Source organism: Enoplosus armatus, chromosome 4 (genome assembly GCF_043641665.1).
Source record: "Enoplosus armatus isolate fEnoArm2 chromosome 4, fEnoArm2.hap1, whole genome shotgun sequence".
NCBI classification, from domain to species: Eukaryota; Metazoa; Chordata; class Actinopteri; order Centrarchiformes; family Enoplosidae; genus Enoplosus; species Enoplosus armatus.
The window spans coordinates 20086372-20111231 of NC_092183.1; the positions used below are offsets into that span (position 1 = coordinate 20086372).

Here is a 24860-nt window from a genome sequence, read left to right on the forward strand (position 1 = left end):
TGTCTAGATCTTCACTACCAGATTCACCCAGCTGCAAAACATCTGGTGGATTTCTACCTTTTCCTCTGAAGTGCAGCCTATTAATGACACACCCACAATCATAGATGTGCACATACACACACAAAACACATCCAGCGTGTTTTATTGAGACAGAGAAAAAGAATCACACATATGCAGAAGTCGGATCATAAGGATTTTTTTTATTGCTGCTGGCCTAGGTAGTCAAATTGTCTGCATATTTTGTTTCCATTGTAATAATTCATTTATTATTTGTCATTGTTCATGCAGTACATGTAATGTACGGATTGAAACTGGTACCAGGTTCTACTGATTCTCCATATATGTGTCCAGCCGCTCAGTTCCAGCTCTGTGTCACAGCCAGTGTATATGTGGATGCATTTAGAATATCTTTCACTACTTCAGCCACAAAGTCTCTGCGAGCACATGCAATTTATTCAGCCGGCACAGAATTTATGCATTCCACATGAAGAGCGGGTACGCTTGTTGTTAATGGCACACATCCTAAAATCATGCTCCTGGCCTCCTGCAGCCTCCACTTTTGTGTGTGTGTGTGTGTGTGTGTGTGTGTGTGTGTGTGTGTGTGTGTCAGAGGAAACAATATTTTTGCTGAGACAAATCCACTGAATAACATGATCATCTGATGAAAGGCGCTGCAAATCTTTCCTGAGCTGAGACACTTTGGCTAATGATGAAAACAGTCACGTAACAACAAATGCCATGTATCCCGCTGTGGCATGACGATATAATATCCACTGCTCATGTGCACATGAGCCAAAGTTTTTTGAGTTTGTGAAAGCCTTTTTCTCAAAGGGCGAACTGTTGTTTTGTTCCCGTGTGGCTCCTCCACTCAGCACCTCTGTGTGGGATACTGAATGCTCCTTGTTGGAGAAAGATTTAAGATTCTTTAGGCGCTCATCAACATTTGGAGAAAGTACGTGTGGGTGTGTGTGTGTGTGTGTGTGTGTCTCGGAGACATTTGGAGACCATGGTTTAATTTTGTTTAAAATTACCATGCAGTAAGTTGTTCCTCATGTGTCTGAGCAGCTTAGGCTCACATGAAGACTTGTTTTGGCCATCGCCTGTGTGTGAAGTGAAACAGAAGGGAAGGGGGGGGGGGGGGGGGGGGGTGGCCACATCACAGAGGAAAAAGATTTTGTTATTGCTGGGTTTCATAACGTATCATCTGTTACCATCTGCGATCTAACTTTGAACAACTTTCTAAAATGTTTTGAAGATAATCCTTTGGAAAAAGAAATATTCATTAGGTTTTAACAAAACATTTGATATTTGTTTTTTGTATTATTATTATTATTATTATTATTATATGACACAATGCAGAAAAGATCTCATTCAATTAAGTTTTCATCGAAAAAATGAATATAATACACAGCAAGTCAAAGCAAAATTAATTGATTTTATTTTGTTATTTGTCTATTGAAATGGTAATATTAAAAGTACATTACTACATTACTATATTATTACAATAATATAACAAAAATTATAATGACAATCTAATTAATCTCTGAATTAATGAATGAAAAATAGATGTAGTTTATGTTTGTTTATCCAATAATAATAATAATATATTTGTATTTGTGTTGTAACTTTAAGTACATTATTCTCTGGTTGTCATTGCAGATGCAGAACAACAGTGAAGTTATTGCAAGTTAATGCTGAAAATTATACTGAATGTGCGTAAAAAACATCTTTTCATCAGCAAACTTCTCTGAGAGAAAAATACACACGTGTATTTATGCTATAATGTTTTTATTTAGAACAAAAAAGTACATCACAAGAATAATGCCAGGACAGAAACACTACATCAACACTGTAAAACAAGAGAACGGACAAAACTACAGAAATACAAGTCAGAATACAAATACTATCATGAGGAACATATAATATATTTGAAACATATTCAAGTAATAAAGGTAGTATTCCACTTTGTGGTAAAGTAGCATCTTTTTGCGTCTCAGTGCCAGAAAAATAGCAATTAATGGGTTTGAGAAAAAAATCCCTGCATTTTGAGTAATATTTTTCTCATAAGACAACATTGGACAACGTATATCTTTAGAATTTTTCAAATTAACAGCGTGTACAAGTTAAACTGTTATTGTTCTATTATTATTCTCATCTAAAAGACAGTTACAGAGAACTTTAAATTAATCTATGAAACACAAAAGACCTAAAAGCCTTGTAAATGTTTTACTTAAGTATTTAAGATATCATTAAAATGATATTCATGACATGTGTCCTAATGAGGATAAAAACATAATTAAGGTTAATATGAAGATTTTTTTAAATAGTTCTTTACACTAACATGAAGTACAAAGACAAATCCAGTATTATGTACTGAACTGAAAGTTTTAAAAAACAGTAGTAACATGGTATTTATGTGACTTGAAAGAATAAAGTCATTTTGTTTAATTAATATGTTTACTCCTTTATCTACTTGTTTTAAAGTATTTAATATTAGCATTTCTTAGCTGAGCCCCGCGATAAACTCACCCTGCAAAGGATAAGCGATTATAGAAAATGGATTTCTTTAGTTGTGGTATTTTTAAGTTGTAATATTAGAACATGCTGTACTGCCTGGTTGTGTCCAGCAGGGGGTGATGTTGTAATTCAGATAGTGGGTTTGAGGGGCTTTCAGGTAATGTCAGTATGCAACTGTGAAGTAATGTGTGTTTAGACTGAGTCAGGGGACCGGGTGCATAAATCTGACTGCATCCTGGATCACTGTCATCAGATGAGCTGGTCCTTCACTAAAACTACACCACAGTGTTTCTGAGGAGAAAGTGAGGTTCGGAGCTCGGGATGACGAAATGTAGCAGTGATCTGTGCCATAATGGCAAGAAATACATTTGAATACATTCAACAGAAATGCCTCACAGCCAGGTTACTTTTCGCAAGATGTCAATTCAGTGCTTACGGTTATTATTCCAATATTCCTTTTATTATGATAAAAGTGCCATATTACTTGTTTTCTATTTAAAGCCACGCACATTACCCTGAAGTGAAAGTCAATAGAGTTTACAAACAGATGCAGGACTTTAAACAGTAACGCTGGTGTTTACACCTGTGACCATATCATTGAGGTGATTCCCTGTAATTCAGTGGTTCATATGCACTCAGAACTCAATTACCTCTAAAAAAAAAAAAAAAATAGCAGTTTGATTATTAACAGTTTTGATTATTTACCCAAAAGGCAGCAACAAAAACTAATATTCACCTTTTAAATCATTAAATGTTTTAAGCCATCAGTCTATGTTCTAGGGACTTATGTTTACTTTTCTTTGAGTAAGTTTAATCAAGGAAATACATTATGATTTTCAACTTGAAATTACTTTTTTTTAAATTACATTAGCAGTGATCATATCAGTAGTAGTACTACATGTAGCATTTGTATAATTTAATTTGTATTCTTTTTTAGTATGATATATCTATCAGTGGTTGGAGTTGGGACTATATTATTATGTTTTATGTTAATTCGGTTACAGCTCCGTTTTGCTTCAAGCCTTAAACTTCACAAACGCAGGTAAACAGTTTTCAGCCTCACATTTCAAACTTGTATGTCAGCTCGCTGTCACACAGGGCTCTGTCAGGCCATCTGTCAGGAACTCAATAAATTTGTCAGTGGAAAAAAAAGAAAAGAAAAGAAAAAGCTGAATCCAATAAATCATAACATAAACAAATCTAGCCATGGGTTGACAGTGCTGTATTATACTCCGGCTTAATCCTCGGGGAGTTGGGATTATCCTGCACTATCATTTTTTTTTTTTTTTTGGGCTGTCTCAGTAAGATGGGCCATGTTGTTCAGCCGAATAAAAGCAGAAATATGTGAGTGAGAGGGAAGAAGGAGATGTGATGTAAATAACTCCACTAGTTATCTCGTTGTGCATGTGTGGTTTTAAGCAAAGCTCAATAGGAAATGCATGTAAATAACATTTTATAGGAAATGTAAAAAAAAAAAAAAGTACAAAATCAGATCGACCGAATTTGTGACTTAAATTAAAAACGTGACATCCAAACGAGTGCAGGCTGTTTTAGTATTCAGGGGCCCTCAGGCCTGTGGGGCCCTGCATTTCATACCCTGTTTGTTATTACAGCAGTGCTCTGCCTGTTTGCTTGCTGTGTGAAATCATAGTGAAACAATATTCCTTCTTTTCTTTTTTTTTCTGGGGGATGAAAGCAACTAAAAAATAGCAACAACAAAAAAAAAAAAAAACCAACAACATTAAGATCCAGCGAAGAGAGATTAAATTCCAGTTGCTGCCGACGTGCAAACCTCCAATAAGCTGCAGAGCGGGTCCGGGGACTGGACCGGGGACTGGACCGGGGACTGGACCGGGGACGTGCTCTGCCCTTCAAACCTTCACAGCCACCGAAATGCTTTAAGAGTCCGTGTGATGTGAGAGAATCGTGTTCGGGCTAAAAGAGAAATATCACACGGCATGTCCCCCCCCCCCCCCCCCCCCCACCACTCCTCTAAATGTATTTAGCATGAGAGCTCGTGCAGTGTGTCAGGCTGCGTTTTAAGATGCTCGAGTGCAACTCTGCAGCAAACAAATTAAAGGAGCCTGTGTGTGTGTGTGTGTGTGTGTGTGTGTTTTCTTTTTCTTTTTTCATTCGAGCTTTTGAAAAAAAAAAAGCATCATGGAGAGTTTAGAAACACTCATTAAAAGATCAAAGTCAGTTAACTATCAAAGTCCTCTAGCCATGCAGTTTAGGGAGCCATTATGTCTTTGGTTTGCAGAGTTTCTCCTTTGAGGATGTTTTCACTCAGGTATTTGATTTAAAAAAAAAAGCTTATCGCTGCGATTTGTTTCGGCAAAACAAAACAAAACACAACAACAACAACAACAACAAAAAAACCAACAGATTATGACACAGATGCAGCGTCCATCACGGGCCGCATATTCAGGTAACATTCCGTGATTTTTGCAGCACACTGATTGCAGCCTCCGGGTCCTGAGGCCCTGACACAGTGCGGGTCGTGTGAGTGATTCTCTGGGCTGGAAAATGAATGGATCCTGCGCGGCTTCTAAAACAGCGTGACGTAAATGTAATTAAAGTGGATAAATTTGCTATAGGTTATGCTTTTAATTTGACGGATGCGTTTCTTTAGATTGCGTTTGAATTGAACGAAGTCGTGAAAAAAACAAATTCGATGTATTTATGGGGTTCATTAAAGGAGGGCCAGTTTGTGCTCCGTTCCGTGGCCCTTTCTTTTGTCTTTTCACAATAAGAGCACGTCGTAACGCTCATAATAACGCGTTCGTTTAAGGAACAATTAGCACTGATAATTGCTCCAAATCGACATCTTCGTTTCGTTAAAGCACTTTACTCCCAATTTGTTTTTGTTTTTTTTCCTGCCGGTTTTGACTTTCAGAGAAGGAGAAACTTTGCGCCAAATTTTTCCGCAATTTCTAACTTTGCTCAACCATTAAAACGCAGGATCACATCCAAATCAGAAAGACCAAATTATTTCGGTCTTCCTCTCTGCGTGCCAAACGAGCAGTCCACGTATTTCCTTTCTCAATATTCATCACTTCGTCCCTCGCTCTGTGAAAACTCTAATCGAAATCACAGCAGCCTTCTGATCCCCCCTTGCAGGAATGTGCGGCGCTGCAGTGTGGCGCGTTATAATGGCCTCTTACCCTTTCCGATGGATGCAACAGTTGTGCTTACTCTAAAGTAAATAGCTCAACTTCTGGAGACCGTTGCATTCTGCGCTGCACACCTGCTGCAACGTTGTTCTTCCTGCCTTTACAGAAGGCGAGGGAGGGCCTGTCATGTAGAGGCTCATTAAAACACCGCCGGCTAAAAGTTGGCGGATTGATTTATTGAATGTATGTTTGATGTCCTCATTCACACAAGTGACCTGGCCGATAATTGCCGAATGAATGGTGGAGGAGGAGGAGGAGGAGGATGGGGAGGAGGATGGGGGGGGGGGGGGGGGGGGGGGGCAACACAGGCTGTATATGTTTCTAAAAATGTATTGATTATATTGTATTGATAGCTCATAATGCTGCTTAGTGGGAAGATAATCCAATATAGTGCGAGGCGGAGGTAATTGACCCCATGCTGATAGAAGAGCTGCAGATAGAAGGAAAAGAAAGCTAAGGCGGAGGGGGGGTGGGGGGGTGGATGACTTCATGACTGGCAGGTATGGACTGATTTCAACAGAGCAAGTGTGTGCATCTGTGTCCTTTCACGGGGGGGGGGGGGGGGGGAATGAAAGATTCAGTATTCCTATCATATTTCTTTGTGCTTTAAACGTCTCTGTCGTGGTGGCATTCCCTTTTATTGAAATGTGACAATAGGTTAATAAAATGCCAAATTTCCTGCCTCTTATTTGGCTCCGCTGCATCTTTCAGGCGGCTTCGGCTGTTCTCCCGCTGAACGGCAGAGGGCAACGCCAACAATCCTGTCCTCTGTTTCCCCCCCCCCCCCCCCCCCCCCCAAAAAAAAACTGGGCTACAGGTCATCGCCTGGATGCTGCACAAAGGACGTCAGGAGCGACTCGCAAGCTCGGCCGGCCTTCACCGCGATCGAAGGTAAACGCTGCGAGGGGAGGCCTGATGGCTGTCGCATTGTGTGTCTCTCTCTTTTCCCTTCAGGAGACGATCCTGCAATAAGTGATGTGGAAAAACACGGCCGAGTTTTTCCTTCATATCGTTTTATTATTGTGTTCATTATTATGATGATTATGATGATTATTATTATTATTATTAGGCTGTTATTACCGTTGCTGTCCTGTCAGTCATGCAGTGTTTGTCTCCGTGTTACAAGGCGTGTCTTCATTATCTTTAACTGAGCAGCAGGTAGTTCTTTTTTTAGGAATTCAAATGAACAGCTCTGAACATATAAGACACTTAACGTTTCTTCCATGTGTCCAGTCTCCTTGTGTTTTCTTGCCTGGGCCTGTAGATGTATAGTCTTTTTTTTTTTTTTTTTTGTTAAAGACATTGTTGATGATGACAATGATCCTCTCATGCAGCGTGACATGGGAAGCAGCGCACAATCCCATTAGCAGCCCTGTAATTTCAGACAGGCCTCAGAGCAGCAGTCCTCCGCAAACATCTTGATCACATCTTGACAAAGAAATTTACTCATCATTCCCGAAGTTTGTGGACTTGCAAAACCCGTAACGCCCATAGACGCTATATATATATATGTTTATATATATATATATATATATATATATAAGTACAAATAAAGTATTCAGATTGGGTTCATTTTACTCTGCACGAGCCTCATTCCTCAGATCAAAGATAAAAACTGATCAGCTGAGTGAACAGCAGATGAGAAGAGTAAATCTTCTGCTGCTGCGTTCCTGCAAAACAAATACATGACAGGCCTGTAAGTATTATTATTATTATTGCTGTTATTATTATTACTATTATTATGATGATGATGATGATGATGGTGATATGATCACTGTTATTACTGCTGCTGTTTCCTGGCCGGTGGATGGACAGACCTGGCTCGCGGTGGCCACCTCAGTGCCGGACAGGCCGCTGTTATCGCCGCTGATCGCCAGGTGCATCAGCTGAAAGGGGACAGCAGCTTCCACTGGAAACAATACACAAAAGAGCAAAGGCAGCGTGTGCTGATCTGTGTGTTTCACCGCTGAGGGAAACATCCCAATTCATGTTAAATATAGCAGCCCCCCCCCCCCCCCCCCCCCCTCCTCCTCTGCCTTCAATATTTCTGATGACATTTTTGCAAAATAATCTTTTATTTTCTCAGAAAGCCCGTGATATAATGCTCCCAATAATTCGATTGTAGTGTATTATTATTATTATTAGGCATATTATTATTGTTGTTGTAATGGTTATTATTATATAATCGTAGTGTCAAATATCTTCTTCTTCTCCCCCCCCCCCCCCCCCTCTCTCCTAGTCTTCCTCACGGTGGACTCCATGTGTGTGTTGTTATTGGACTGCGCACTGTACTCTGCTCCAATAGCATCCCAATAGCCGTGAATGGGGGGAATGAAAAAAAAAAAAAAAAAGTGTAGCCATGCATGCAGGAGTGGGAGGATCCACTCGCTTCAATTTCGATCTCAGACTTTTGCAGCGACAGGGGCACAACCAACCAACCAACCAACCAAGCAAGCAACCAACCAAGCAACCAACCAACCAACCAACCGTCTTTGTTACTTCCAAAGAGTTACTGCCGGGACATCTACATACACACTCTCGTGGCTGTGTGTTGTTTTTTTTTTTTTTTTTTCTTCTTCCAAGAGGAGGGGGGGGGGCGAGATTTGTTGTCAAGTTTGCCGTCTTTTTCCCCTCATCCTTGACAAAACTGTCATTTCGCAAAGAAATCCCCCGCTTTCTCCCGTCGGCTTGAGGGCGAGAAGATAAAGCGTCCTCGGGTCCTAACAGGTGACTGTTTTCCGCCTCTTCTCGTTCGCTCTCTGCGTCCCCAGCTTCTCCGGCACACCGGGGATCCGCGTCGCCTTTTTTTTTTTTTACCTCTTAACTATTGCGAGCGTCAAAAGTCGACTCTCTCTCTCTTTTTTTTTTCTTCTTCTTCTTCTTTCTTTTCTAGTCCCGAGCTGCGGGCTGCGTGTCACACGGAGCTCAGGCGCTTTCGACAGGTCTCGTCTCTCCGCTCCGTCCTCCAACACAGCCGTTTTTGCGTGTCGCGGGATTTTCTTTTTTTTTTTTTTTGTTTTTTTTTTTCTTCTTCTTCTTCTTCTTGTCAGGTCTGACCGTGTTCTTATGGATATTGCAACAGGTCTGGTGTCACTGGAGCGCCTCTCCGCGGGAGAACAGCCCGAGACGTGCATCATGCTGGACGGCATTAAAATTGAAGATCACCCCCTGCGATCGGGACAGGCCACGCTCGGAGTCATGCTCGGTGAGTCCTCTCTTCTCCTTTTACCGCGGGAGAAAAAAAAACCCTCCGCAAATCACGGTGAACTGCGAGACTGCGCAGGTCACGCTCTTTACAGACTGTTGCATCCCTCGTCTGGATGCCGTTACTGTGCATGCATGCTGCTTTTGTTTCCTGACACCCACCACCGTGGAAATGCCAACAGCAAAAGTTCATCATTTTCGCACGCAAGTGTAAAAAATGTTAGTTTTATTAAGTCAGTGTCAAGAAAACGAGCCCTTTTTTTTTTTTTATCTAAAGGCTGGATGAGTGATGTCGTCTCAGGCCTCACGGGAGAGAAAATACCAGATTCACCCATTAAAACCTGTTGTTTTAATTGATTAATACCTCAGCACCTCTGCTGATTTCTTATGGCACTCGGTGTGTAAGCCTGTAACGCTTTTAGAGTCTTTTAATCAGACGTTTGCAGGGTCTTGATTCGGGCCTTTAGGTCTTTCTCTGACGGGGCCACGACTCCTCTGCCGTTTTTTTTTCCCAGGGACCGACTGTCACCATCCGTCCGTGTGTGAAGGATGCCAGCGTCCCATCTCCGACCGCTTCCTGATGAGGGTCAACGATTCCTCATGGCACGAGGAGTGTTTGCAGTGCACCGTGTGTCAACAGCCTCTCACCACCAGCTGTTACTTCAGAGAAAGGAAACTTTACTGCAAACACGACTACCAACAGTAAGCGCAATTTCTGCTCTCTTGTTTTTTTTTTTTTTTTTCTGTTGTTGCATTTCTTCAGTTTGCTTTGGTTGGGGTGCAGTGATTTAAACAAAAAAAGAAAGAAAGAAAGAAAGAAAGAAAGAAAGAAAGAAAAGGGCATTGTGATGGCTCTGGTGGCCTGGAGGCCTTGTGTGTGTGTGTGTGTGTGTGTGTGTGTGTCTCATTCACAGTGCAGAGATACAGTCTGAAGAGTCATCCAGCTCGTGTGAAGTCTCATTTGAATTTTACAAGATTTAATCAGATGTAAAAAAAAGTAAAAAAAAAAAAAAGAAGATCTACCCACATGGCAGTGTGATATAAACGCGCCTCAGATTTTGTTTCCTGCAAAACAAGTGGAATTAAATCAGAGATTCTTTTCAAAAAAATGTAAATATGAATGTGAGAGATGGAAAAGTCTGCAGCAGACTGTTCACACTGGCTGGAGGACGCACGCATTAGCGGTCATATATTATTGTCATCTGCTTGGCTTTATTCTTGTCACGGTGGCCCACGATATTTCCACATGTGTCTCTGTGGAAATAGGAGCGCGTTTAAGAACAAAAAAAGACCAGATCCCACTCAGGCCCGAGAATGCGCAGGCGTGCAGTCTCGGGTTTGTTTCATTTTATTTTATTCTTTATTTTTTTTTTATATTTGTCAGTCCGCTGTCTGTCATGTATTTTCCTGGTTGCATCATGTGGCCTTCCCCCATCACCATCAACCGCTTCAGATTCACTACAAAATGTAGAAAACACGGTTTCAGTTTCTCCACAGACCCTGAGCCCACAGCGCAGCTTAGGTGATTTTTTTTACCGATCCGAGGCCACATGTTATTTTATTCTGAAAATCTGATGCCTCTATTTTCCTTAAAGATTTAAAGATTTTTTATTTTTTTTTATTTGACCCGTACAAATGTACATATTTAAAAAAATATATATTATTTTATTCTAGGTTATTTTTTATCCTATTTAAATTTTATTGGATATGATGTGCTGTAGCACGCGGCGTGGAGCAGCCGTGGAAAGCATTTAACGGTTTAATGAAAACTATCTGCGCGTTTTACTCCACGTGAGTTATACATCCCTGCAAGCTCAACACGCAAACGGGGATTTAGATAATGATAGAAAATAATTACAAGTTCAGGGCTCACTCGCGCAAACGCAGACACACACACACACACACACACAGAATTTTAAAGGCATTAATAATTTAGTGTTAAACGTGTCATTAAATAAAGTTTCACAGTTTGAAAACATGTAGAGAAAAAAAAAGTGTTCTATTATTATAAAATGCTGGAGTGTGATTACACCAGCAGACTCATGTGATTAAATGTTAATTTGATAATTTTCTCTATTCACAGCAACACAATAAATAAAATAAAAAACAAAACAGCATTATTAATATTACAGCAACTAAAAATATTAATTTATGAATTATAGATGAATGATAATAATGTAGGAATTGCCCACTTGTGCGTATTGTTTTATGGTGAATGACAATAAAGCATCACAGTCTAAATTAGGCCTGTGACAGGAAGTAGCATGGCAGCCATTAGCCGTGGAGTGGAATAAATTAGTAAATTGAATTAGTGAATAGACATAAAAGCAGCAGAGACAGTGGCAGGTATGTGGAGGCAAATAACAGAAGTAACAACAATGCTGAGGGTTGCTGGTTTGGCCTGTGAGGGCCCTGGGGTGTCCTGTGTTTCTCGTCGCATGAGCGCTTTTCATGCTTGTCACTAAATTTCCAGCTTTTTGTGTCCGGCCTTTTTAACAATTCTCCTTCGATTACCGGGACATTATGGCTCTCTGCTAGATGCCTCGCAAGCAACAAAGAGTTACATCCATTGCCATGCGTGCCATTCATCCAGCTTTGTGACGGGAGTGTAGTCGGCTGATAACAATGGAAAATTCATAGCAGTAACTAGGGGATACCAGAGTCGCGGCGTCACGGCTCAGAGGTGGCTGGAAGCTGAGACTGGTCCGGCAGAGAGAGAGAGAGAGAGAAGGATCTCTTTCTCATGCCCGTTTTAGCGCTGTCCACTTGTAGTTTTTTTTTTTTTTCATTTTTGTATTTCCTCTGTGTGTGTAAAGAGAAGAAGACAGAGATGAACACACAAAGGCAGACAAGATCTATTTTGCCTCCAAATAATACTCCTTCCTGGCATTTTGTTTCTGATATGCTTTTGAAGTACCATATTTGGGATATAACTTCCTCCCTTTTTTTTCCTCTCTGCCACATTTGGTACTTTGAATGCTGTGAGCTTGTGTGGCAAGTCCGATCACCGCAGCCAAACACAACAACCTGCTGGGCGACGTCCTGCTCTCACACACTGTTATTCATCACATCTTTTAATTCTTCACCCTCCCTTCTCACACTTTTTTTTTTTTTTTTTTTTTAACCCCTCCCAGTTTCAAATCTAGCTGGAGGGTCTCTCCATCACACAGACACAAGTATCTCTCTTTTTTGTTGTTTATTCCATTTGCATTGATGGGATACTTAAAGATGTAATTGGCACCTTTTTGACTTTTATGACACCCATTTAAGATGCATTTGTCAGCCCACAAACTGCTTTGGGCTGTGAAGAGAGCTCCTAGCCTTACAGAGGTCTTCGTGCCTAATTACATTCCTACAGCAACTGATTCATGCCCCGTAATCAGCTCTCACTAGCTATAATAAATCAAGGAATTGGCAAGCAGTCTTTTTTGGCACCTTTGGAACAGGTTTAAGTGCAGACGGGGGAAAACAATTGTGTACTGTGTTATTAAAACTCCCACCAACACGGTCCAACACATCTTGCTCCATATAGTGCAATTATATAGTAACGAGATTGGATTTTATTAGCCTTTATCCCATATGTTTGCCTCTTTTTTTTTATGCCGTGCAACTGACCTGTGTTTACCGTCCCTGTCTTCGTATAAAATAGGTGCTTTTGTGAATGAGGAATATTTTCCAGGATTCAGGGTCCAAAGAATAAAAATCTTAAATGTACGGATGTACAGGCTTATATTCCAGAGGGGAAAATAATACAATGAAATATATTTTAGAAGAGGAGAAATACGGCAATATAGCACTGCCTTTTGTGAGAATATTTCGGAGCAGAGTTTGATCAAATTCAAGGCAAATAGGCAGAGCTGTCAGTTGGACGGGAGCCATAGCCGTAGAGGAGGAACAAGCTTGAACGAGACGGGCGGTATGTAAAAGGGAGAGTGGAATTACACCACCCCAAGAGAGTTTGTTGTGCCCTGGTGTTTGGAGGTCAATTATACATCATTAGAAAGAGGGAGATCTTTTCCCCAGGGAGACCTTTCCTCTAACCAAGCAGATGCTTTGAAAGGAGCCATGTAATAAGGCCTATCACTTCACCGAAGTGTTGGACAACACCCCTGTAATGGACTGCCTTGTTAGAAACTGCCATGGGCTCCATCTCCAAAACACAACATTAAGTAACTACACTATAGACCAAGCTGCCTACTTCTGGGTCCGACTGATGCATAAAAACCTTGCATTCCAGGGTGGATTTTTTTTTTCTCTCCCATGCTCTATAAAGTTTTACTGTCTAGCAAAATGTTATTTTAGAATGTTTCATTTGTAACTTATCCAAATATACCAGCATGCAGATTTTTTTCCCCCCAAAAAAATTTCAAATTCACGTGCTGTAAGCAAAATGAAATTCAGGTCACGGTAGTATGAGTAGTAGGAAAACACAGCAGTGATGAAGCCATAAAAGCAGAGCTCCCAGAACCTGTCTCACCTCCCATGTATGCTGGCGATCCCCCGGTGTGCTGAGAGGTGCTTTTTAGAACTGTTTGGAGTGCCCTCCTGTGAAATTGTTGTTTTTTAATTAGCTGTGCTTGGGACGCTGCAGCAGTGTGTGCCGGATAGATGCTGACGGCTGGGGTTTCTGTGTTAGCTCACCGAATGTGTGTGTGTGTGTGTGTGTGTTTTACTCACTATAGGACACTCCCGCGTGGCCTGCCACTTTGTGAACACTCATATGCACACCAAAAAAAAAAATAAAAAAAGTCAAAACAAAACAAGAAAAACACTAGGGATGTACTTGTCCACCCAGTCGGGCAGTTTTGCAGTTAATTAAAGACTTGTCCTCTGACTGTATTTCCGAGGCAGCTCTGATCTGCGGGTGCTCGTTCCTTTCTGCCAGCCTTTCTATACTTTCTTCTTTTTCTTTTTTTTTTAATTCTCCCTAAAAAGGATAAAAATGTGTCTTTAGCCACTGCTCTTGGGTAAATAAAAGAGGACCTCTACAGAGAGACAAATCTAATGTTAGAAACACTAAGCCGGATAATATTGCTTCAGCTTGCTGGGATTTTTAGTGCTCGGCAAGGAGCTAGCTGAAGCTGGCCCCGTTCCTCTGTAAGGAAGTATTGGGTTTTATGTCAACATGGCTCGGCCTGTCCCTGCAGCATACTAGGATGCATCATCTGTCATCTCATGGTTTGCTAACTGCCCCCCCCCCCCCCCACACCCCAACATATTTAGACCCATTAAAGGACCTGTTGGAGTGGTATTTATTTGCATCACTAGCTACATGTTGGATTCTCTGTTTTTTGTTCTTTCCGGTTCCCACAAATAGCTCTAGCTCTGTGAGTGATAAATATTTGATTTAAACATATCTCTTTACATGAACCCTTGTATATATGAATAGTGCTCTTATAAATTTTACACCAGCTACATCCATAAAAGGTTCCGTAGTCTGCTGTTTACGTTCACCTGATGTTTTTTTGTGACGCTGTCAGTAAATCTGAAGTACAAGTATTACATTATTAAATCAGGTGACTTCATGAAGGTTTATTTTTATAAAGGCATTTCCGCTGTGTGTTTTACTAGAAATGAGTGGGTGCAGTGTGTGTGTGTGTGTGTGTGTGTGCGTGTGCGTGTGTGTGTGTGGGGGGGGGGGGGGTGCCATAAGCATACTAGTGTGTATGTGTATGCAGCAGCAGTTGGGACACAAAGCATTTTGCAGGACGCTATGGGAAGCCACAGAGGCTCAGCCACGGTAATGCCCATCACCACTTTAGAGGCCAGGCTGGTGGCGAGGGATGTGGAAAGAGGTCTCTGTGGCTTTGTGTGTGGGAGCTGTAGTGCAGGGGAGGAGAAGGATCTGCAGAGGGATCTGCCTGGTGTGCTCACATTACACTGGATGATAGCGGAGGGGTGCAGAGGAACTCAAGCATGCAATTTGTTGGTAGCCACAATTTAACCTCATCTCCTAAAGCCGGCTGTTAGGCAGCCAGTGGGACATGTCAGTCAATCGGGAATGCTAATCAGTGACGGCGGAGAGAGAGAGAGAGAGAGAGAGAGAGAGAGAGAAAGCCATCGGCTCGGCAACGTACTGATTTTCATTACTGGCTCCAAGTCCTCGGGCCTTCAGGTTTATTTTCACAGCATGACAACTCTTCATAACAAAAAGGAAGGTTACCACAAACCATTAAATGCAATTTACAAATTAGATTTTGGCTAAATCTGTGAAATACTGTAATAGGCTTCTTAAAGTAGCCAGCCGAGAAATACACACACTCAGCAAATGTTTTCAATTTCAATTTGCCAGATTACATGTTTAAATCAGGAGGATGAAACATTTTTGTGGCTGTTTTTTTTTTTTGTTTTTTTTTTTCCTTGTTGCTGCGCTGAAATTACTCATTTCAAATATCGTTTACGGTGTGTCGGTGAACGTGTAACATTTAACCAAATGATTTCTGCACATTTTTAATTGCATTCCAGATCTGTTTGGAAGTAGCCCACACTTGTTTCTACCAGGCAGCCTGGTCGAACGTGCATGAGAAATTGAGACATGGCCTCTGCTGCTGGCTCGCAGTATCGCTGCTGGCCCCAACTGTGTATATGTGATCCCACTCTGGAATGTTTTTCCAACACGTAGGCTTTTCACAGATACACTAGAGAGGACTGGCATCATAGTGGCAAGTGCTGCATTCAGACTGTTGTGTGCCCAAGGCTTACTCTCACACTCACGTCACACATTCTAGCTCTACACGGGAATGGGCAGAGCAGTGTGTTTGTCTACATACACCCCAGGTTTTTCTGAGGGTGTGGGTGCATGTGTATATGTGTGTGTGTGTGTGTGTGTGTGTACACTTGCTTCCTCTCTCTGCTGCTTTCTTTCTTTGTCTCTCATCTAAGCTCTTTTCACTGCCTCACATTCACGCTCTGTATTTTAAAGATACATTTCAGCGCCTCATCGTAGTTGCTGCATGTCAAATTTGGCTGTCAGAATTTCAGTGGTGTAGATTTTTGTACAGATACGGCAAAACACGTTTCTTTGTCTTTGTCTTTTTCTTTTTCTTTTTCTTTTTTTTTTTTTTACCCCTTTTAATCTTCATCAAATGAGATTAGCCCCCAAATACCGGTATTCCTGCCCAAAGTGACTGACAGAGATTTGCACTTTTATCATTAAGTGTGACACTAAGCTGGTCGGAGCTTTGTCTTGAATGGAGGGTCTGACGGAAACGGGGGCTCCTAATCCTTTTATTTGTGTCAGGCCCAGAAAGGGGGAAGAATGGGGCCGGGGTGGGATGGGGCTGCAGAATGCCACGGCCCTTAGTCCCCTCCAGACCCGGCCTCCACAGCCAAGTGAGCATGAGACTCATCTTATGTGGTCTATGCACTCGAGCGGACGCATACACACTCATGCGCGCACCATTTGTGCATCTACAGTACGTTCAAATGTTTGCTCAAGCACATGCACACAATCATAAACACTCCGCCTCGTGTGCAAATGCATATGTTCACCTACTTCTGCACCCAATCGCAGTGTGTACCTGCTCACTGCGGAGCATGCGTCTGTCTGTGAGTGCATGGATTGCAATAGCAGGAGGCTCAGTCTAGGATGAGATTAATAAAGTTTGCCGGTTCCCTGGTCGAGGTCCAATGCTAGGCTTTTGTCTGCGGCCCACATCGGGTTGTGGGGCTTCAGTTCCTTTTGTGTGTGCACCCTTGTGGTAATCCATCTCCAGCGGGAGTCCCCTGGGGCACTTTATTTACTCATTCAACTGTTTGGAAGTCTGTTAGACTGCAGATCAGATGCAGTGAAACCAATGTGATTACTTTAACCAGCACTTCCAGATTCCTGCCCAGCATCTCCTCTCACCCCGAGCTGGTGTGCACTGCAGGTGGGAGGGAAGGTCCACACTGACTCATCCCGCTCTGTCTGTCCTGTTTACCAGCCTGCTTGGAGGGCCTGTCCAATATTCTCTGTTATGAAAATTCTGCATTAGGTGTTGAACCTCCTGTGCCCACACACTGTAGAGCTGACTTGATTCTCTTATTATCCTTGTGTATTTGTTATCTTCCCCCCCCTTGCATCTCGAAAAAATACAAGATCCAAAACTGGCGGCTGACTGAGTTCTTGCATTTGTCAGGTCTCTTTCTCAGTAGATCATAATTCAGCACCATGGCAAGTGTGGTGTCACAGTGTAAAAACTAACATCTATGTTTTATTGCAAACAATGAGATGGATTTGGTTATCCATCCATCAACATAAACCCAGAGCTATGTATTTGGGGCTAACCCCCGTGTTAAACCGTTGCAGGCTGTCAGGCTCTCTGAATTTACTCTCAGTCTCTTCCCCCTGGTGCGGCTGGGGAATATGGTTGAAATCAGCTGCCAGGACCGGCATCCACAGTGAGAGCTCCTTAAACTCGCTGTTTAGAACCAGCCGCTGATTGGTGATGGCTGTCTTGGCAAGAAAAATAACCCCTGTATGAAAACAGTGCAGATTGGGTTTCCGCGCGTCTGACTCACTCCCGTCCTCTCTGACCGGCCCCCCCACGGCAAGCCAGCATGATTTGTGCATGAGGTCTCGTGACCCATGGAAGCTTCAAAAAGCAGCGAGGGGAAATATTTGGATGATCCTGATGGGGGAGTGGAGACGTGGGAGGGAGGCAGAGATGATGGGGGCTTGGTAAGAGAAGGGCTAAGCGGTGTAAGGCAAGGCAGATGTGGAGAATCTGCAGTGCAGCCACGATGACGGGAGTGTGTGTGCAGAGAGGACGACTGCCCATCTTGGATTGTTACCCAGACACCCACCACCACCGCCAGTGTCCCTTAGGACAGCTGCAACACAGATGTCATGTTCTGCATAAAAAGGTGGCAAACAGTAGAGGAAACTGCACACGGGGGGGTTGGTAAGAGTTGCAATAGAAGAGGCATTTTATCATCAGGTACCATGCCATGATACTGATCGTCTGTACCTCACCCCCCTGCTGTACACCCCCAATCCCTTCTCCTCTCCCTTTACCTTTCCTCTGCTGGCTGGATATTAATATTTCCCAGAAAGAAAGCTGCTACAATACGTCTTCTCGGGAAATTCCACGACTCCTGAGCGCTGCAAAATGATCTGGTGTCTATGAAAGGGATGGATAAGGGGATAAAACATGAAGATTTTTCAAAGTGTTTTTTTCTGCATATGTGATTTCACAGTGCTCTCTGGATGGAGATTTCTATTCGGTTGCCTCGGTAAGAAAAATGTGTTGCTGCAGGTGAAGGCTGAGTTGTTTGCTCTATTCATCTAGATTTTCTCCTCCAGCCGATAGTATTGTTTGATTCGACCTCATGGCCTCATAGCACATTATTTATGCACAGAGTCTGCCTCTGGGGCCAGCCAATAGCTGTAGTAAGCCGTGGCTTGATGCAAACCCAAACTCAGCATTTAAAAAAGCAGAGCTGCGGTCTGAGGTAGCCCCAGTCATTCTTTGGCCTCTATGCTTGTCGCTGCCTCCTCCTGAGAGTGGGTGGGTCGACTGACCCCCAGGGTGCCTGTCTGCCTTAACGTTGCCTCACAGGGGAGCGCCAGCCCCAGGCCGGAGTCGTGCTCTGAAACCAGAGCTCCAACGTTGTGTTGTGATCCCAGCTGGAGAGACAGCTCTGGCTCTGAGCGGAGAACCTCTCGCAGCGTGCAGCCGGGGTCACCGGTGGCCTCTCAACCTTCATCACTCCACTGTGCTTCTGCGCAGCACCGACTAGGACCGCATTATTTATTGACCCGCAGTCTTCAGTTCTTCTAAGACTCTGTCTCGCAACACATATCAGAGAACTGATGTTTTGATGAGGTCATGTTATCAATTACATCTGGCTTGGGAGGTTAAACTACACAAAATGTTGGTTCTGCCTTGCGCAGTCTTTTAGATGAATGTTACACATGACTTGCACTGTCAGTAATAGCACTCTGGCAGTGAAAATACAATGAGGCCGTCATCTGTTATGTCTGTGTTGGATGGTCTCACTTTTACACTTTAATCTGTAAAGCAACCAGAAAATCTGGCTTTAGGAAAAATGCCACTTTGAGTGTTTGTGGTGTGAATGTGTCTTCATGTCTGTGTTTTTGCAGTTTCTTGATACAGCATGTTTATCTCATGATATCTTATAGGTTCCAGCTTTACTTTGCGTTTAAACGCGTGTTTTGCTTCTTTTTTTTTGCATTCCTGTGTGAATGTGCTTGCATGTGTGTAGCCATATGTGTGCGTGTGTGCGTGTGTGTGTGTGTGTGTGTATAGCGTGCCCGCTTGCATGTGTGTGTAGTGGGTCTGTCACCCGGCCAAGCATTGGACATGCTGTTGGCAGGCGACACAGTCTGTGGATTCTCCTCTTGGTCGCGCTGCTCTGGAGGCAGAAAGCGGTGCGTGCCACCCAAACCACCAACCCCCCCACCCCCATCATCAGCAGACCGGCCCTCTCCATGCTCTCCATGCTCTCCTTTTCCTGGGCCCCCGAGCCTGGGCTGTGGCCTGTGGATGAGTGCTACATCCTGGCTGTCAGCACAGGGGTTAGCTGGGGATTGGCCTGTGGTGGAAGTGCAGTATCAGGCCTTGTCTGTCAGCTCCTCGTTCCACTTCCTCCCGCCCCTCAGCGCAGGCTGCAGCCAGTGGCACAAACATACGCCGAGCTGTGACTGACTCAGATCTCTGGCTTGAAAATGAAAGGATCGCCCTCAGAATAGGCATATTCATAGCAATGCCAATGAAAAGGGGCTGTTTAAAACCCTTAAGTGCTCGGGTGTTGTGTTTTTAAACAGACCGCGAAAGCTTTGACAGACGGTTTTCTATTTCACCCAGTATTTCATTTCAGGTACTTTTAACTGTCGCTTTCTGACTTCCGAGGAGCAACCACTCACCCACAGCGTGTATTTGCATACAGTTACAGCTCCCTTGCAACCATCTTTTTTTCTGGAAAGACTGATAAATGTTTGCAAAATGTCACTCAAGATATTTCATAAATCTTGTGTGTCATATAGCCTCTCTGCCAAGATTCTGAGTTTGCGCAAACGCATGGAGACATACCTTCACTCTGTCTGTGGATCACATTATATGATACACACACACACAGGTACATACATACTTACACACACATGGACTCACATCTGTACTGCACATGGTCGCAGACGGGCCTACACATGTCGGAGGATTTGCGACTATAATCAGATTAATTGGTCCATCTCTCCTTGGAAACATCACATATACACATGGAGGCTTCTGCTAGCTTTCAGCTGGATGCTGCTTACACTAACCAGAGGCCAGGCAGCAGGCTCAAGGTCGGCAGGGTCACAGCGCACTCTCTGGCATCAGCATCTCTTTATGGCTTACATGTTAGAAAAATTATTACAGCACTTACAGCCCCGTTCTGTCTGACAGAGAAGGAATTTCTATCTGTTACTCTGGAGAGTTCCGGCTTATTTAAGCTGCATTTTCTTCTAGTTAAGTGTGACACAGAGAGACGTTTTTTTTTTCAACATAAACATGAAAGTTGGTGTTGCTTGGCAGAAGCCTCTGCCTCTTCAAAGACAGAGGCAAAACACGCTTGGCCTTCGCAACGAATATTATAAGTCCATCGACCATAATCCTTATTAACATTCTCCATGCTGCATGCAGGTTCAGTGCCTCAGTACGCAGCATGTGTTTTTCTTATTGGCCACAAGTATGTCTATGTGAGGGACTATCTACACACATGCTGCCATTCATGATTTTATTATAGGTTTTAGCCTCACCACAACTTATACATAGGAATGAGTAGTGCTTTCTGTCTTTCTCCTTTTCAAATTGTGTAATCGCCTATTAACTACATACACTTCTGTTTGCATGTATTTTACTAATATTTATGTGTTGAGGGCAACTAAAGACTCATTACAGGCAGTAAACAGTGTTAAGGGTCACGTGATGGTGCTTTAGATCAGTGATACCCGACCAGGGGCACTTCTGCAGTTTCCAGGGTGCACGTGGTAAGATTGTCGAGTAGCTCAAGTAATTTAATAGAACAGAAATTACAATTTGACTAAAAGAATATGTCCACATATTGACTCAGCTACGACGCTTGAACACCACATTTGGATGGAAGCTAGTAACAGAGAAGTTGAAACTGTTGGTTAAAAGTAATAGCTAAATAATGGATAAATTGTCAATTTGTCACGTCAAGTCAATTTTAATTATGTAGCCTAATATCGTTAATGCTCAAAACAGATAGGTCAACGTAATGGATAAACAGTTGGAAAAGCTAATGGATAAATGGTCGAAGTAGCTAAAAGTAATGGATACGCGTGTAATAGATGAGTGGCTAAAAAAGTCCAGCTTCTGCTACTACAAATGCAAACTTAACCAAATCAACCTAAACATTGACAATTCAATCGTATGGAAAAATATTGTAATATCCACTATTACATCCACTTTTGTATCGTTAATAGTTGAATACTGTTCAGTTTAAAATCTATTCACATGAACAGATTTTGAACAATAAAGGGATACTTGAGTTCATCTGACGGGGCTGTGCGAGGGCATCTGACCAAAAATTTTGGGAACCACCGATTTAGGGGGTAGAAATATGATATTTATGCACACAAGCACCAACTTCCTCCCAAACATAATTGTAGGAGAATGGTGATGTGAGTTTTGTTCAGTGTCATTTATTTTACCCTTCTCCAAATAGCAGTGGGATGTGGTTTACCAAGTTCAGAGAGTGTTAGATCAGCTGTTGATCACAAAAAGAGCAAATTAACCTTCACATACTTCCTTGTGATTGTCCAAGTGTTCTGTCCGCCTGCTCTGCCTCATGTGGTAAAACCCCGCGCTGCTGGCACTTAAGACAAGCGAAACAACCCATAAAAACGTATTTTGCAAATACTGTTTCGTCCAGCTCTGGTTTTTTCACACATTCTGGCGCTAATAAGCTCTGACACACCCTAAACAACCACCCTCTCAAAGAGTACATCTAGTGTGGAGCGGCGGTTTGGTGTCCAGGGGAAGCCTGTGGTTCTGGAGCCAGAGAAGGAGTCGTGCCCTGCCGTCCCACAGAGATGACAGGAAGATAAGAAAGAGAGGTGGCCTCCCCGCACAAAAACATCCCACCAGGAACTAACCTAACCTGGGGGGAGAAGTGGAGGGCTTCGGGACTCTTGTCAAAATCTATCCTCACTGAAAGAAAATACACAGAAAAGAACATTGTGTCTAGGAACGTTAGTCATCCAGTAGCCATCAGAATCCACTGTTAGATGTTCCTGCGGTATCACAAATATCCATATCAAGTTTATACTACAACAGCATGCCTCTGTATGTCACAACTTTGGCTTTGTGACATGGCTTCTCCTAACCAACAGCCACAGAAATAAAAGGGTGGGGGGGGGGGGGGGGGGTAAGTACAAGCGACAGACTCTTGGCAGACACAGCCCCTGCAGTTATAACTTAGAAAACCGCTTATAGTTTGCAATATTTGAGAAGGCGAAGTGAAAAGGTAGCCATTTCTCCTAGACGATGCGTAATGAGGGAACCGTAGGGAAGGAGAAACAGCGAGCGGTTTGTGGAAGCGGCACTAACACAGGGATCAGCAGCATTAAAAGAGATTTACACCCCCAGCTCTTAAACAGTTTTCTTTTGCTCAATGGTTCCTCTTTCACAGATATTTCAAGGAAGTAATAAACTGCACTGACAAGCGTTCGAGTGGCTTTGAAACATCCCTCATGGGCAACAGAGCTCCATCACTTCTATCACAGTGCCTTGGCTCTGGATCATTATTTCTGTAGAAGTCGGCCTGTTTCTCTCCGTTAACAGCGTTTGGCCTCGTCTGGATATTATGATTGGCTTGTTGTTGTTTATACCAAAGAAATGTTGTGTAACTAAGTATAATACATCGAGCAGTACGCCCCCCCAACCCCCCCCCACCCCCACCCCCTCCAGGGTAAATCGGTTCAGCATTTATCTTGTTGTGAGTGGTGCGTTTGCCGTGTGGTTTAGGCCTACAGACTGTTTTTCCTGACGGTTAAGTTCTTTTGAAGCTGTCTGCATGGTCCAGAATGAGGCCCTGCACAGTGTAAGATGTCATACTCCCACTGTGCTGACCAACGTGCTCTGTGGGCCTTGATGTGCCCATAACATTTAATGGTACTTTGGCAAATGCTAATGGAAACTCTTACTTTGCCTAGCAATCACATTTCATTCCCTTCTCTGTTTTTTTATTTTTTTTTATTTACCGTAATTATTCATTTGCCTCTTTGATATACTTAAGTATGGACTCATGGCTGAGAGAGAAGAGTGGAAAGAATATGCATTATCTGCTAATTATTAAGATTAAGGGTGGGATAAATAAACCAGAACGAAAGGGAACATTTGTCTTGAGTAAGGCACGGTTCCCCCGCGTTCTGCTACCCTACAGCATGGCTGTTTGTAGTCTTGCTGGGACAGCAGAACATCACAGAGTGTCCCTTTTGGTTGTGGAGCTGGGACCAGAATTGGTGAGGTACTCAGGAGGAGGAGGAGGAGGAGGAGGAGGAGGGGAGGGGTAGGTCATGCCGTGGCACGTACGTGTCTCAGTGTGGGATGGGGAAACATCTCGACCTCGCACAGGTTCAAGAAGAAACAGCCTGCTTCTGATTAGTCACTCTGATCCGCAGTGATAAACAATTCCTGTGGTCTCCTGCTCACAGAAACATCACTGGCAACGACCAAGTGTTCACGGGTGGTTTGTGTATTTTGTATGTATGCTCAGACATGCAGGGTTTGAGTGTGCGAGTTCCAAAAATATGATCAAAATAATCAGTATCTTACCAGAGAATAGCATGAATTTTGATATATCTGGTTGGACATGGACATCAGTTATATCATCAGTCATATTTGTACCAGCTTGAATAATGGAATAATGTGATGTTCTTATGGTCTACAATGACATCAGAGTTGTAATTTGCAACCCAAAACATGAGGGTTTGTGGTGATTTTTATTAACTATAGTGAGATAGTCACATGTTGAAATAGCAGAATAGATAAAGAGACATGCATTATATCTCTTCATGCCAAATCGACAGCCCACAAAAGTCCAAAACCGTAACCAGAGGGTGATGGAGGAGTTTTAAAACATTGAGCTCAGAGAGTCTGCTGTCCTCTTTGCCCTTGCTGGTAAATGGCAAGTTTATCTGTTGCTGCACTTCCGTACAGATGCCTGGCATCGAGCCTCGGGGTGATAAAAATGCCTTCAGAAGGTAAGTGTTTATGGTGAGGATCCATAAGGTTAGCAGGATCAAAGCTCTGTTGAAAGGACATTAAGCACAGAAACAGGAATAATAAACAAAACAGCCAGTTAGTCATCAGATTTATGACATCTAGAAACCACGTCAGGGAGAGGCAGATTTCTGTCAGGCTGTTCTTTATTGCTGTTAAAAAACAGACTAAAAAACAGGCCAGTTAAGTAAAAAGAACAATGGCAGCGAGGAAGGGAGGGAGGCATTTGAGATTTCACACCACAAATATAAAGCGGATCTTTTTTTTGGCACTATATATATTGCTCTTGTGCTATTCTTCTCCTTGTTGTCCAGGATTGAAAGGAGATGCTGATTGGATGAAAATCGTGTGCGACTTTTTCATTCTCAGTGAATTTGTGGGTTTGTGGGGGAAATGCTCAGCAGCAAGTATGTTAGCGTCAGACAAGAGGCTTGTGTATGGCTCAGCTTGGGGTTCTCTCTGGTGCTCGTCGACCGGGAATGGCTGATTGAGTTGACTGTTTTAGCTGGGTTGTTCACAAATGCCCTCCTGAATCCCACACCCAGGGCAAAGTGAATGAATACATTTCACTTTTTAGACCTTAGGGGAGTTAAATCATATATTTGTTTTTGTTTGGTTTTCTTGTGTTTTCACATTCTAATCAGGTTTTTAGGAGTTTGGCCGCTTCATGAGCGCCTGCCACAGTGGTCAGTGGTCGGTGTAGCCTGTAGGAGTCCTTGCAGGGAGTGGGAGTGGT

General features: G+C 42.9%; 1 protein-coding gene across 2 annotated transcripts in view; it reads left to right on the forward strand.

Moving 5' to 3' along the window:
• Positions 1-8756: 8756 nt before the first annotated feature.
• lmx1bb (LIM homeobox transcription factor 1, beta b) overlaps positions 8757-24860 on the forward strand; it is a 44672-nt gene continuing 28568 nt past the window's right edge. For both annotated transcript variants that reach the window (XM_070904459.1, XM_070904458.1), the window contains exons 1-2: positions 8757-8895; positions 9410-9596. In XM_070904459.1, the coding sequence (XP_070760560.1) occupies positions 8757-8895; positions 9410-9596 (326 nt within the window). The remainder of the gene's footprint in view (positions 8896-9409; positions 9597-24860) is intronic.